Source organism: Babylonia areolata, chromosome 16 (assembly GCF_041734735.1).
Source record: "Babylonia areolata isolate BAREFJ2019XMU chromosome 16, ASM4173473v1, whole genome shotgun sequence".
Lineage (NCBI taxonomy): Eukaryota > Metazoa > Mollusca > Gastropoda > Neogastropoda > Buccinidae > Babylonia > Babylonia areolata.
Window position 1 is genome coordinate 9,482,171 of NC_134891.1, and position 16,013 is coordinate 9,498,183.

The window sequence follows — 16,013 nt, forward strand, 5'->3', positions numbered from 1 at the left end:
CTGTCACCCCCCTGCACCCCTCTCAGCACCAGTGGAGTGATGGCCAAGAGGTAACATGTCCGCCTAGGAAGCGAGAGAATATGAGCGCACTGGCTCGAATCCCATAGTCACCAGCATTTTATCCCCCTCTACTGGACCACGAGTGGTGATCTGAACGCTAGTAATTCAGCTGAGACAATAAACCCCAGGTCCTGTGTGCAGCATGCATTTAGCACACGCAAAAGAACCCGTGGCAACAAAAGGGTTGTCCCTGGCAAAATTCTGTAGAAAAATCCACTTCGATAGGAAAAGAAACAAAATTGTAGGCAGAAAGAAAAAAAAAAAAAAAGAAAAAAAAGAAGTCTTGTCAAGGTCTTCAGTGTTGGCGGATTCACGGGGGACCGCCAATGGAGGGACGTGGAGGCAGTCTTCACTTTGGGGGAGACACTTGCTCAGCCTGGCTCACCGACTAAGCCATTATCGTTGTTAGTAGGGGGGGCTTAGTAGGTGGTGTCCTGAGTACGTTAAATCAGAACAGGCACCACTGAACACCACCAAAGTGACTCAGCAGCAGTGTAGGGTCTCCCCTGGTGTGTGGCTTCCTGATGACCTAACACTGACAGTTCCCTGTGGACTCGGCTCTGGGAGCATGACTGACGAGCCCAGGGGTGGCTGTAGATGGAGGACTCGGAATGAGCAGTGTGGGAGTAATGCCACTGAAACGGTGCAGATGATGGGGCAAGAAAAAAAAAAAAGAAAAAAAAAAAGGGTGGCGCTTTCAGTGTAGCCACGCGCTCTCTCCCCGGGGAGAGCAGCCCGAATTTCACACAGAGAAATCTGTTGTGACGAAAAAAGTTAATACAAGACAAGACAAGACAAGACAACACCACCCTCACCTTGCTTGTTGATGAGCTTCTGTATTTGCTTGTCCAGGTACTTCTTGCGGCGGTCGAGGGCGTCGAACCAGCGACTCTTGAGGATGTCCAGGTCCACCTCCTGGTAGGAGTCCAGCCCCTTGAACATGGAGGAGCGCACGGTCACGCAGCCAACCTCCATGGACACGATGGAGTCGCACATCAGCGGCAGCATCCCCGAGTTGGCCACCGGCTTCACCGTCACCAGCACACGGCGCGTGTGTCCCTGCAGCGAGACGACGATGATGATACGGATGCTTAAGTGTCCTTATGATGATGATATGATTGCTCATGTGTCCCTATGATGATGATATGGATGCTCATGTGTCCCTATGATGATGATATAGATGCTTATGTGTCCCTATGATGATGATATGGATGCTTATGTGTCCCTATGATGATGATATGATTGCTTATGTGTCCCTGCAGTGAGACGATGATGGTGATATGGATGCTCATGTGTCCCTATGATGATGATATGATTGCTTATGTGTCCCTATGATGATGATACGGATGCTTAAGTGTCCTTATGATGATGATATGATTGCTCATGTATCCCTATTATGATATGATTGCTCATGTGTCCCTATGATGATGATATGGATGCTCATGTGTCCCTATGATGATGATATGGATGCTCATGTGTCCCTATGATCATATGATTGCTTATGATTGTGTCCCTACGCTGATGATATGATTGCTTATGTGTCCCTATGATGATGATATGATTGCTCATGTGTCCCTATGATGATGATACGGATGCTTAAGTGTCCCTATGATGATGATATGATTGCTTATGTGTCCCTATGATGATGATATGATTGCTTATGATTGCGTCTCTATGATGATATGACTGCTTATGTGTCCCTATGATGATGATATGACTGCTTATGATTGTGTCCCTATGATGATGATATGATTGCTCATGTGTCCCTATGATGATGATACGGATGCTTAAGTGTCCTTATGATGATGATATGACTGCTTATGTGTCCCTATGATGATGATATGATTGCTCATGTGTCCCTATGATGATGATACGGATGCTTAAGTGTCCCTCCTGTCAGCTGATGATGATGATATGGATGCCTAATTCATTTCTACTCCAGGTACGACTTAACTCGTGCCATGATTTCTTCCCCTGTGGACTAGGTACGAGCATTCTCGTACCAACACACTATTCTAATTTCGTTCATCATTCCTGCTTGGTACAGCTGGCATTCTAAACTGTCCATGGAGTCATCTCCACAAACAGGGCTGCCTACCTGGGTAGACGACTGTCAATGGGCGCTCATCATTTGTTTCCTGTGTCATTCAATTAGGTTTCAGTCACGCACGAACACACACACACACACACACTCTCTCACACAGACATGTAACATTTTTATGCGTATGATCATTTTTGTTTATTTACCCTGCCATGTAAGCAGCCATACTCCATTTTCGTGGGTGTGCATACTGATCATGTTCTTATTTCCATAGCCCACCGAATGCTGACATGGATTATGGGATCTTTAATGTGCACACTTGATCTTCTGCATGCATACATACATGAAGGGGGTTCAGGCACCAGCAGGTCTGCACATCTATTAACCTAGGAGATCAGAAAAAATCTCCATCCTTTCCCCACTAGTTGCTGTGACTAGGATTTGAACCCGGAACCCTCAGACTGTAAGTCCAACGCAAGAAGAAGAAGAAGAAGAAGAAGTGGTTTTGCATGCAGCGCTCTGTGCATGACCGACTGACCCTGACACATGCATGCTGGGGCAAGGTCAGGGGTGAAGGTGACAAAGTCAAAGTGCGTGACCTTCAAAATCTGCAAGGTGGCAGGGTCAGGGGTGAAGGTGACAAAGTCAAAGTGTGTGACCTTCAACGTCTGCAAGGTGGCAGGGTCAGGGGTGAAGGTGACAAAGTCAAAGTGCGTGACCTTCAACATCTGATGATAACAGTATCCACAACGATACTGAAACGATGTTGATTCTAGACACTTCAGAGACCAGCCCCCCAAACCCCCCCCGCCCCCCCCCCCAAGCCAGTCACACCTCAGTCAGCTGGTGGTACCCACCTGTCGTAGCTGGAACACGCCGGCGCTGGGCACCTCAGGTTTGGGCTGGACCTGCACGCTGGTGAACTCCCCTTGGTCGTTCATCTCCTGGATCTCCACCCACAGCTCCATGCGCCGCCGGACCTCGTTCCACCTGAAGCATCCACCACACACCTGTAGCATCCACCACACACCTGTAGCATCCACCACACACCTGTAGCATCCACCACACACCTGTAGCATCCACCACACACCTGTAGCATCCACCACACACCTGTAGCATCCATCACACACCTGTAGCATCCACCACACACCTGCAGCATCCACCACACACCTGTAGCATCCACCACACACCTGTAGGATCCATCACACACACCTGTAGCATCCATCACACACCTGTAGCATCCACCACACACCTGTAGCATCCACCACACACCTGTAGCATCCACCACACACCTGTAGCATCCACCACACACCTGTAGCATCCACCACACACCTGTAGCATCCATCACACACCTGTAGCATCCACCACACACCTGTAGCATCCACCACGCACCTGTAGCATCCACACACACCTGCTGCATCCAGCACACACCTGTAGCATCCACCACACACCTGTAGCATCCACCACACACACACCTGTAGCATCCATCACACACCTGTAGCATCCACCACACACCTGTAGTATTCACCACACACCTGTAGCATCCATCACACACCTGTAGCATCCATCACACACCTGTAGCATCCATCACACACCTGCAGTATCCATCAAACACCTGTAGCATCCACCACACACCTGCAGCATCCACCACACACCTGCAGCATCCATCACACACCTGTAGCATCCACCACACACCTGTAGCATCCACCACACACCTGTAGCATCCACCACACACCTGTAGCATCCACCACACACCTGTAGCATCCACCACACACCTGTAGCATCCATCACACACCTGTAGCATCCACCACACACCTGTAGCATCCACCACACACCTGTAGCATCCACCACACACCTGCAGCATCCACCACACACCTGTAGCATCCACCACACACCTGTAGCATCCACCACACACACACCTGTAGCATCCATCACACACCTGTAGCATCCACCACACACCTGTAGTATTCACCACACACCTGTAGCATCCATCACACACCTGTAGCATCCATCACACACCTGTAGCATCCATCACACACCTGCAGTATCCATCAAACACCTGTAGCATCCACCACACACCTGCAGCATCCACCACATACCTGCAGCATCCACCACATACCTGTAGCATCCACCACACACCTGCAGCATCCACCACACACACACCTGCAGCATCCATCACACACCTGTAGCATCCACCACACACCTGCAGCATCCATCACACACCTGTAGCATCCACCACACACCTGCAGCATCCACCACACACCTGTAGCATCCATCACACACCTGCAGCATCCACCACACACCTGCAGCATCCACACACACACCTGCAGCATCCACCACACACCTGTAGCATCCACCACACCTGCAGCATCCATCACACACCTGTAGCATCCAGCACACACCTGTAGCATCCAGCACACACCTGCAGCATCCACCACACACCTGTAGGATCCACCACACACACACCTGTAGCATCCATCACACACCTGTAGCATCCACCACACACCTGTAACACCTGTAGCATCCACCACACACCTGTAGCATCCATCACACACCTGTAGCATCCACCACACACCTGTAGCATCCACCACACACACACCTGTAGCATCCATCACACACCTGTAGCATCCACCACACACCTGTAGCATCCACCACACACCTGTAGCATCCACCACACACCTGTAGCATCCACCACACACCTGTAGCATCCACCACACACCTGTAGTATCCACCACACACACACCTGCAGCATCCATCACACACCTGTAGTATTCACCACACACCTGTAGCATCCATCACACACCTGCAGCATCCATCACACACCTGTAGCATCCACCACACACCTGTAGCATCCATCACACACCTGCAGCATCCATCACACATCCACCACACACCTGCAGCATCCACCACACACCTGTAGCATCCATCACACACCTGTAGCATCCACCACACACCTGTAGCATCCACCACACCTGTAGCATCCATCACACACCTGAAGCATCCACCACACACCTGTAGCATCCGTCACACACCTGTAGGATCCACCACACACCTGCAGCATCCACCACACACCTGTAGCATCCACCACACACCTGCAGGATCCACCACACACCTGTAGCACCCATCACACACCTGCAGGATCCATCACACACCTGTAGCATCCACCACACACCTGTAGCATCCACCACACACCTGTAGCATCCATCACACACCTGTAGCATCCATCACACACCTGCAGCATCCACCACACACCTGTAGCATCCATCACACACCTGTAGCATCTACCACACACCTGTAGTATCCACCACACACCTGCAGCATCCACCACACACCTGCACACACCTGTAGCATCCATCACACACCTGTAGCATCCATCACACACCTGCAGTATCCATCAAACACCTGTAGCATCCACCACATACCTGTAGCATCCATCACACACCTGTAGCATCCATCACACACCTGTAGCATCCACCACACACCTGTAGCATCCATCACACACCTGTAGCATCCATCACACACCTGCAGCATCCATCACACACCTGTAGCATCCACACACACACCTGTAGCATCCACCACACACCTGCAGCATCCACCACGCACCTGTAGCATCCATCACACACCTGTAGCATCCACCACACACCTGCAGCATCCACCACACACCTGTAGCATCCATCACACACCTGTAGCATCCACCACACACCTGCAGCATCCATCACACACCTGCAGCATCCATCACACACCTGTAGCATCCACCACACACCTGTAGCATCCATCACACACCTGTAGCATCCATCACACACCTGTAGTATCCACCACACACACACCTGCAGCATCCATCACACACCTGCAGCATCCACCACACACCTGTAGCATCCACCACACACCTGCAGCATCCACCACACACCTGCAGCATCCATCACACACCTGCAGCATCCACCACACACCTGCAGCATCCATCACACACCTGTAGTATCCACCACACACACACCTGCAGCATCCACCACACACCTGCAGCATCTACCACACACCTGTAGCATCCACCACACACCTGTAGCATCCATCACACACCTGCAGCATCCACCACACACCTGTAGCATCCATCACACACCTGTAGCATCCACCACACACCTGTAGCATCCATCACACACCTGCAGCATCCACCACACACCTGTAGCATCCATCACACACCTGACATGTCTCTGAAGATTAAAGTCAAGAAAAAAGGCAGGAATGGCTTGTCGGTGAGCAGAAAAGACAAGACAACGCCCCCCCCCCCCTCACCCCCCCAAAAAAAAACACAGGAAGGATGATTTGTCCATGAGGGAGAAAAGACAAGAAAAGTCAAAGAAAAAGGGAAGACGAGTCATGAAAAGACAAGAGAAAAGCGGGAACGACTTGTCCGACAGGAAGACAAGGCAAGACCAGACAAGAAAAAGGCTAGGGGGCTTAGTAGGTGGTGTCCTAAGTACGTTAAAACAGAACAGGCACCACTGAACTCAGCAGCAGTGCAGGGTCTCCTCTGGTGTGTGGCCTCCTGGCGACCTAACATCGATGGTTCCCTGTGGACTGCCGACGCTGGAACTGCGACGGACGAACCCGGGTGTGGCCGTGTATGGGTGAATCTAAATGAGCGGTGTGGGAGTAATGCCACTGAAACGGTACAGATGATGGGGCAGCAAAAAAAGAAAAGAAAAAAAAAAATGACTTGTCTGTGAGGAAGAAAAAACAGACAAGAAGAGAGGAGAAAAAGGCAGGAACAACTTGCAACACAAGACAAGACAAGGCAAGGCCAGGGGGCAGCGACTGACTTGTCCGTGAGGGAGCGGGTCTTGGCCTCAGCGGTGTCGCTGAAGGACAGGCGTTGTCCGAACCCCGGGCTGCGGTTGCCCCACACCTCGATGGACAGCGCCCCCTCGCGGCACCACTCGATGAACTCCACCGTGATGGGGACACGGAACACCTGCAGTGCAATGTGGGAGGAAACGTGTTGCGGTGGTTTGTATCTTTCCCGTAGTGGTTTGTAGTGTGCCGTAGTGGTTTGTACTGAGTGTGCTGCAGTGGCTGGTTTGTATTCTACTGTTGTGGATTGTGTCATGCTGTAGTGGTTTTGTACTGTGCTATACAGTGTGCTGTAGTGGTTTGTAATGTGCTGTCGTGGTGTGTATTGTGTTACATAATGTGCTGTAGTGGTTTGTATTGTGTTATGTAGTGTGCTGTAGTGGTGTGTATTGTGTTACATAATGTGCTGTAGTGGTTTGTATTGTGTTATGTAGTGTGCTGTAGTGGTGTGTATTGTGTTACATAATGTGCTGTCGTGGTGTGTATTGTGTTACATAATGTGCTGTAGTGGTTTGTATTGTGTTATGTAGTGTGCTGTAGTGGTGTGTATTGTGTTACATAATGTGCTGTAGTGGTTTGTATTGTGTTATGTAGTGTGCTGTAGTGGTGTGTATTGTGTTACATAATGTGCTTTTGTGGTGTGTATTGTGTTATATAGTGTGCTGTAGTGGTTTGTACTGTGCTGTATAGTGTGCTGTAGTGGTTTGTAATGTGCTGTCATGGTGTGTATTGTGTTATATAATGTGCTGTAGTGGTTTGTATTGCGTTATATAGTGTGCTGTAGTGGTTTGTATTGCGTTATATAGTGTGCTGTAGTGGTTTGTAATGTGCTGTCGTGGTGTGTATTGTGTTACATAATGTGCTGTAGTGGTTTGTATTGTTATATAGTGTGCTGTAGTGGTTTGTATTGTGTTATGTAGTGTGCTGTAGTGGTGTGTATTGTGTTATATAATGTGCTGTAGTGGTTTGTATTGTGTTATATAGTGTGCTGTAGTGGTTTGTATTGTGCTGTATAGTGTGCTGTAGTGGTTTGTATTGTGCTGTATAGTGTGCTGTAGTGGTTTGTATTGTGCTGTATAGTGTGCTGTAGTGGTTTGTAATGTGCTCTCATGGTGTGTATTGTGTTACATAATGTGCTGTAGTGGTTTGTATTGTGTTACATAATGTGCTGTAGTGGTTTGTATTGTGTTACATAATGTGCTGTAGTGGTTTGTATTGTGTTATATAGTGTGCTGTAGTGGTTTGTATTGTGCTGTATAGTGTGCTGTAGTGGTTTGTAATGTGCTGTCGTGGTGTGTATTGTGTTACATAATGTGCTGTAGTGGTTTGTATTGTGTTATATAGTGTGCTGTAGTGGTTTGTATTGTGCTGTATAGTGTGCTGTAGTGGTTTGTAATGTGCTGTAGTGGTGTGTATTGTGTTATATAATGTGCTGTAGTGGTTTGTATTGTGCTGTATAGTGTGCTGTAGTGGTTTGTACTGTGCTGTCGTGGTGTGTATTGTGCTATATAGTGTGCTGTAGTGGTTTGTAATGTGCTGTAGTGGTTTGTATTGTGCTATACAGTGTGCTGTAGTAGTTTGTATTGTGCTACATATAGTGCTGTAGTGGTTTGTATTGTGCTACATATTTTGCTGTAGTTGTTTGTTTTGTTCTGCTCGAAACATCAATGTTCTGCTCAAAGTAACAGTCCTGCTCAAAACATCAATGTTCTGCTCAAAGTCAAAGTCCTGCTCAAAATATCAGTGTTCTGCTCAAAGTCAAAGTCCTGCTCAAAACATCAATGTTCTGCTCAAAGTCAAGAGTCCTGCTCAACATCAGTGCTCTACTCAGTGTCACAGTCCCTCTCAGGGTCAGAGCTCTGCTCAACAAAGTCACAGCCCTGCTCAAAAACATCAATGTTACACTCAAAGTCACAGTCACTGCTTGAGGTCACCGTTCTAGCCCCGAAACTTCTGCTCAGGGTCACAGTTTCACTCAACGTCGCAGGTTCCGCTCAGGGTCACACAGTCCTTCGCACAAACAGCAACAGTCCCCGTTCACTGACGCTCACCTGTTCAAAGTCAGAGTCCTGCTCAAAACATCAATGTTCTGCTCAAAGTCAAAGTCCTGCTCAAAACATCAATGTTCTGCTCAAAGTCAAAGTCCTGCTCAAAACATCAATGTTCTGCTCAAAGTCACAGTCCTGCTCAAAACATCTATGTTCTGCTCAAAGTCACAGTCCTGCTCAAAACATCAATGTTCTGCTCAAAGTCAAGAGTCCTGCTCAACATCAGCACTCTACTCAATGTCACAGTCCCTCTCAGGGTCAGAGCTCTGCTCAACAAAGTCACAGCCCTGCTCAAAACATCAATGTTACACTCAAAGTCACGGTCACTGCTTGAGGTCACCGTTCTAGCCCCGAACTTCTGCTCAGGGTCACAGTTTCACTCAACGTCGCAGGTTCCGCTCAGGGTCACACAGTCCTTCGCACAAACAGCAACAGTCCCCGTTCACTGACGCTCACCTGTTCAGAGTCCTGCTCAAAACATCAATGTTCTGCTCAAAGTCACAGTCCTGCTCAAAACATCTATGTTCTGCTCAAAGTCACAGTCCTGCTCAAAACATCAATGTTCTGCTCAAAGTCAAGAGTCCTGCTCAACATCAGTGCTCTACTCAATGTCACAGTCCCTCTCAGGGTCAGAGCTCTGCTCAACAAAGTCACAGCCCTGCTCAAAAACATCAATGCTACACTCAAAGTCACAGTCACTGCTTGAGGTCACCGTTCTAGCCCCGAAACTTCCGCTCAGGGTCACAGTTTCTGCTCAGCGTCGCAGGTTCTGCTCAGGGTCACACAGTCCTTCGCACAAACAGAACAGTCCCCGTTCACTGACGCTCACCTGTTCAAAGTCAGAGTCCTGCTCAAAACATCAATGTTCTTCTCAAAGTCAGAGTCCTGCTCAAAACATCAATGTTCTTCTCAAAGTCACAGCCCTGCTCAAAAACATCAATGTTACACTCAAAGTCACAGTCACTGCTTGAGGTCACCGTTCTAGCCCCGAAACTTCCGCTCAGGGTCACAGTTTCTGCTCAGCGTCGCAGGTTCCGCTCAGGGTCACACAGTCCTTCGCACAAACAGCAACAGTCCCCGTTCACTGACGCTCACCTGTTCGTGGTTGAAGACAATCTTGGTGGGCCCTCTGTCCTGCTTGGTGGGGTAGTCGGGGTTCATGTCCGGCGGCAGGGCGATGGGCTCCGTGCTGTTCCAGAAGGAGTACTGGCAGAAGACGAAGTGAGACAGCGCCGGCGGCAGGTCCTCCGCTTCCTGGATACGGAACTGGGGGGGGGACAGGCAGGTAGGGATGTATGTATTGTGTTGTGGTGAACTGTGTTGTATTGTACACGGCATCGCACTGCGTTGCATCACATTGTATTATGTTGTATTGCATCGCACTGTATTGTATTGCATTTTATTGCAATGTATTACATCGTATTGCATTGCGTTGCATTGCATCATACTGTATTGTATTGCATTATATTGTACTGTATTGCTCTTTTGTCAAAATAGATTTCTCAGTGTGAAATTTGTGTTGTATTGTATTGTATTGCACTGCACTGCATTGCTCTTTTGTTGAAATAGACTTCTCTGTGTGAAATTTGGGCTAAAAGTGAGAGTGCCAACCACCTTTCTTTGTGGTTTTTTTTTTTTTTTTTTTTTTTTTTGTCTGCTTAGCAAGTGTACATTTGTTTTCCCGTCAAAGTGGATTTTATATTGAACTGTATCGCTTTGCACCGCACTGCATGCACCGTAGCGTATTGCACCCTATCCTATCCTATCCTACGGCACTGTATCATACTGTATTGTATTGTATCATACTGTGTTGCCCTTTTTGTCACAACAGATTTCTCTTGTGTGAAATTCAGGCTGCTCATCCGCAGGGAGAGTCAATCCCTACGTGACAGTGTCAGCCCTTTCTCCCTCTCTCTGTCTCTCTCCCTCTCTTTTTTTTTTTTTTTTTTTGTATTCTTTTTTTTTCTGGCTGCATGTGTATAGTGCTGTAGCTCAGTGCAGGCACATTTAATACTTTCTTTTTTTCATGAATACTTGAAAACAAAACTGCAAAAAAAAAAAAAAAAAAACCAAAAGAAAAAACAACTCTACTCTTAAAAAAAGAAAATAAAAAAAAAAATAAAAAAAAAAGAGAAAAAGAAAAAAAGAGAACAAATCCCATGATGACACTGCTAATACATTCCCAACCATTCTCCCCCCCCCCCCCCCTTCCTTTTTTATTATTTTTTCATCCAGTCAGATTCCTTCTGCTAACCCCCCCCTCAACCCCCGCTCTCTCTCCCTCTCTTTTCTTTCACTTTTTCAAAGTGCTTGATTTTTAAGCTAACAAAGCTGTGAAGTGGTTTTCCTGGTCTCCTTAAATAAACGGGCCAATTAAAAGAAACTTATTTAAAAAATTTTGTTAACCCAGTTTTAAAACAAACAAACAAACGAGTACTTTGAACTCATCTTTTTCATGCTTGAGAAGGGCCATTTGCCGACATCACACCCCCCTCTGTGCCTGTCTCCTGCTGTTAATTAAATCCGCGTTTCAAACACTTCTTTCACTCCAGTGCTTGCCATGGCGCTGACAGCCAAGGTTTTTTCAGAAGAATCGGGTCAAGGGTGGGAGGGCTATAGGAGAGTGGGCATTGAGGAGAGGGTTGGTGGGGGCGGGGGGGGGGGGGGGGGGGGGGGAGGGGGGGGGGTGGGGGGGGGGGGGGGGGGGAGCTTCGGGAGGAAAACAAAGGAGGCTGCTGTTTGAGGATACACTAACTAGCAGCTTCCAATAAACAGAAAACAATAACACCACTACTAATAAATACATGCCCGTAAAATTCACAGGCACAGCGACATCACTGATGAGATCATCAAAGGAAAGGGAAACAACTCTGGGAGGAGGCTGAAAACTGACATATTCGACATAATTATACAGAGTGGTGATCTCCAGACCATTTTTTTCAGTTTTGAGCAAATTGTTCAGGATATTGATTATTGACTTCATTCATTCTAACCTACAGCTACATACATGCTACAACTCCCCTGGACCGGCGATACATGAGACCACCGCAGTTTAACTCTCTCCATACGAACGGCGAAAGAGACGACGTTAACAGCGTTTCACCCCAATTACCACCATCAAAATATTACAAGCGGAAGGCTCTTACACTGAAGAGGTGAATGTTGACAAAGAATACCACAATTCTGACAACGGAAACTAAAGGTTGGGTCATTGAGACACCCACTGGACATCCGAGGGGTCTGTGTAGAGGAGAAGAGAGGACTGGCCGTACTGAGTGAGTTAAAAGGTGGTTCACTGAAACGACGAAAATTGACGGTAAATTGTTGATTTAATCGGTCAAACAAAGCTTCGTTTCTTTGCTTCCGGAATGAGTAAAGGGTTCAGCTAAGTACGCCAACTGTACCACGCCAGGAATAAATGAAATTAGAACAGTGTGTTGGTACGAGAATACTCGTACCGGGTCCACAGGGGAGGTAATCATGGTTCAAGTTAACTCCGTACCTGGAGAAGAATGAGAACCCTTTCACCGCCAAAGTCACACTGATGGACCAGCTAGATAGAGGACCCGTGTCACTGAAGGGTGACCAGATCATGGGTCTGTTATCCATGAACCTACTGGTCTTTATGTTCGGTGGTAGGATAGGCCATATTTTCTACACACTGCAGGGGGAATCCCCAGCTATTCTTAGACACCATCTTTTCTATGTTTGTAGCACAAGCGAATTTTGCACTCTAAATCGACTGTATTCTTAGAGACCATCTTTTCTGGGTTTATAGGACAAAGGAATTTCGCACTCTAAACTGACTGAATTCTTAGCCACCATCTTTTCTGTGTTTATAGCACAAGGGAATTCTGCACTCTAAATTGACCGTATTCTTAGACACCATCTTATATGTGTTTATAGCACAAGGGAATTCTGCACCCTAAATTGACTGGCAGTGAAAGTACTTTTTGGGTTTTTTTTTACTGTTCCTTTGTGTGTGTGTGTGTGTGTGTGTGTGTGTGCTTTTGAGTTGACTTCATCAAGATTTTGCCCCTTATAAATATTATTATTATTGTTAGTGGTATTTTTATGTATTTATCTATTATTTTTTTATTATCTATTTATTCTATTTTATTTTTTTTGTTATTCTATTTCATTTTATTTTTATTTTATTATTATCTTTTTTTTTTTCTCAAGGCCTGACTAAGCGCGTTGGGTTACGCTGCTGGTCAGGCATCTGCTCGACAGATGTGGTGTAGCGTATATCGATTTGACCGAACGCAGTGACGCCTCCTCGAGCTACTGATACTGATACTTTCCCCCCCACCAGTTAAGGGGTTAACAAGTTCCTCCTTGACCCAAAAAAGTAGCCGTCACTCACCTTTATTCTTCTTCTTCATTCGTGGGCTGCAACTCCCACGTTAACTCGTACGTACACGAGTGGGCTTTTACGTGTATGACCGTTTTTACCCTGCCAAGTAGACAGCCATACTCTGTTTTCGGGGGGTACTCACCTTTATCAAGAGCGGCGCCCCCATGTGAGCGTCCGTGTCCTCTTGGTTCTCCTCGCTGCTCAGCGCCATCAGGTGTTCCAGAATGGCGCCCCCTGTCTTGGAGATCTCGATGTGCAGCTTGCCGGCGATCTGAAAGGGGACACAGTTTATGTGGATGTGGCTGCAATATAAAATGGACAGTTTATTTGGATGTGGTATTTGCCTGTGATCTGAACTGATAGGCACATCTTATTCGGATGTGGCTTTTGACTGCGATCTGAAAGGGACACAGTTTGTTTGCATGTGGCACTGGACCGCAATATAAAATGGGACACAGTTTGTTTGGTTGCGGTGTTTGCTATCTGCACTGATTCACAGAGTTTATGTGGATGTGGTGAATGCTTGCAATCTGAAAGGGGCACAGCTTATGTGGAAGTGGTATTGGACTGCAATGTAAAATGGGACACAAGTTTGCTGGGATGTGGAATTGGACTGTAATATAAAATGGGACACAAGTTTGCTGGGATGTGGAATTGGACTGTAATATAAAATGGGACACAAGTTTGCTGGGATGTGGAACTGGACTATAATATAAAATGGGACACAAGTTTACTGGGATGTGGAACTGGACCGTAATATAAAATGGGACACAAGTTTGCTGGGATGTGGAACTGGACTGTAATATAAAATGGGACACAAGTTTGCTGGGATGTGGAATTGGACTGTAATATAAAATGGGACACAAGTTTGCTGGGATGTGGAATTGGACCGTAATATAAAATGGGACACAAGTTTGCTGGGATGTGGAACTGGACTATAATATAAAATGGGACACAAGTTTGCTGGGATGTGGAACTGGACCGTAATATAAAATGGGGATGTGGTGTTTGTTTGCGATCTGAAGGGGACACAATTTATGTGGATGTGGCAATGGTCTGCAATATAAAATTGTTTGTTTGGACGTGGCACTGCAATTCAATATAAAATGGACACACAGCTTCTTTGGACGTGGCAGCTTGCCTGCGATCTGAAAACAAAAGTACACACGCAGACCTAAAACCCATACCAACCCCTTCCTCCCTCCCTCTTCCACAAAAACTCCTCAACCCTCACTCCACACCCCCCCCACCCCCCAACTTCCCCTCATGTGACCAACAGAGAGTTCCCAGACCTCTTTATCAATTTTTCATTTCCTCTGTTGAGGTCTTCATGCAGAGTGTGTAATTGTGGGTAGGAGTATACTCTGTGTGTGTGTGTGTGTGTGTGTGTGTGCATGCGCGAGCACGTGCGTGTGAATGGAATATTTTGAGTGTTTTTGGCATGATTATTTACACTGTTATCTGCAGTGCTGCTTTGGTGCATACTGATTTCTCTCCCCTCTATTCTATCTCCTCATGCGGTGTTGTACGCTACTACGCACTTCTGTATACGTGTGGTTTCATCTCTTGGAGAGACAATTATACGGGGAGGGGGAGGGGGGGGCGGGGGGGCGTTTTCTGCGCCATAATATAAGCACCGCGTTACAACACTGTGGCTGTTATCGTCATGACGACCGAGGTCAGGGGAGGTGACTCACGTCTCCTTGCTGGCTGATGATGGGCACTTTGTAGTCCAGGGTGACGTCGTAGAAGAGGCACTCCAGGTAGATGTTGGCCACGCCGATCAGGATGTGGTTCTCCTGGGACTCGTAGAATGGGTCCCCGGCCTGAGGGGGCCCGCTGTCCTGTGGATCACACAGGGGGTGAGGGGTCGGGGTGTGAGTGTGAGGGGCATCAGGGAGAGAGGGTGGAGAAAACTGTGGGTGATGGATCTAATATCACTTCAAGTGGAAAAACGTTAAACTAAAGACGATGATGGGTGATGGAGAAAACTGTGGATGATGGAGAAAACTATGGGTGATGGAGAAAACTATGGATGATGGAGAAAACTGTGAATGATGGAGAGAACTATGGATGATGGAGAAAACTGTGGGTGATGGAGAAAACTATGGATGATGGAGAAAACTATGGGTGATGGAGAAAACTATGGATGATGGAGAAAACTGTGAATGACGGAGAGAACTATGGATGATGGAGAAAACTATGGGTGATGGAGAAAACTATGGATGATGGAGAAATCTGTGTATGATGGAGAAAACTGTAGGTGATGGAGAAAACTATGGATGATGGAGAAAACTATGGATGATGGAGAAACTATGGATGATGGAGAAAACTATGGATGATGGAGAAAACTATGGGTGATGGAGAAAACTATGGGTGATGGAGAAAACTGTGGATGATGGAGAAAACTGTGGGTGATGGAGAAAACTATGGGTGATGGAGAAAACTATGGATGATGGAGAAAACTGTGGATGATGGAGAAAACTATGGGTGATGGAGAAAACTGTGGGTGATGGAGAAAACTGTGGGTGATGGAGAAAACTATGGATGATGGAGAAAACTATGGATGGTGGAAAATACTATGGGTGATGGAGAAAACTGGGTGATGGAGAAAACTGGATGATGGAGAAAACTGAATGATGGAGAGAACTATGGATGATGGAGA

The 16,013-nt window shown here is 47.0% G+C and overlaps 1 protein-coding gene across 1 annotated transcript in view; it reads right to left on the reverse strand.

Moving 5' to 3' along the window:
• The window catches only part of LOC143290749 (kinesin-like protein KIF13A), a 434,350-nt gene that overhangs the window by 40,854 nt on the left and 377,483 nt on the right, over positions 1-16,013 (reverse strand). Inside the window, exons 19-24 of the mRNA XM_076600262.1 lie at positions 15,046-15,192; positions 13,491-13,619; positions 10,087-10,257; positions 6,913-7,064; positions 2,959-3,091; positions 876-1,119 (exon numbers count right to left, since the gene is read on the reverse strand). Coding sequence (XP_076456377.1) covers positions 876-1,119; positions 2,959-3,091; positions 6,913-7,064; positions 10,087-10,257; positions 13,491-13,619; positions 15,046-15,192 — 976 coding nt within the window. The remainder of the gene's footprint in view (positions 1-875; positions 1,120-2,958; positions 3,092-6,912; positions 7,065-10,086; positions 10,258-13,490; positions 13,620-15,045; positions 15,193-16,013) is intronic.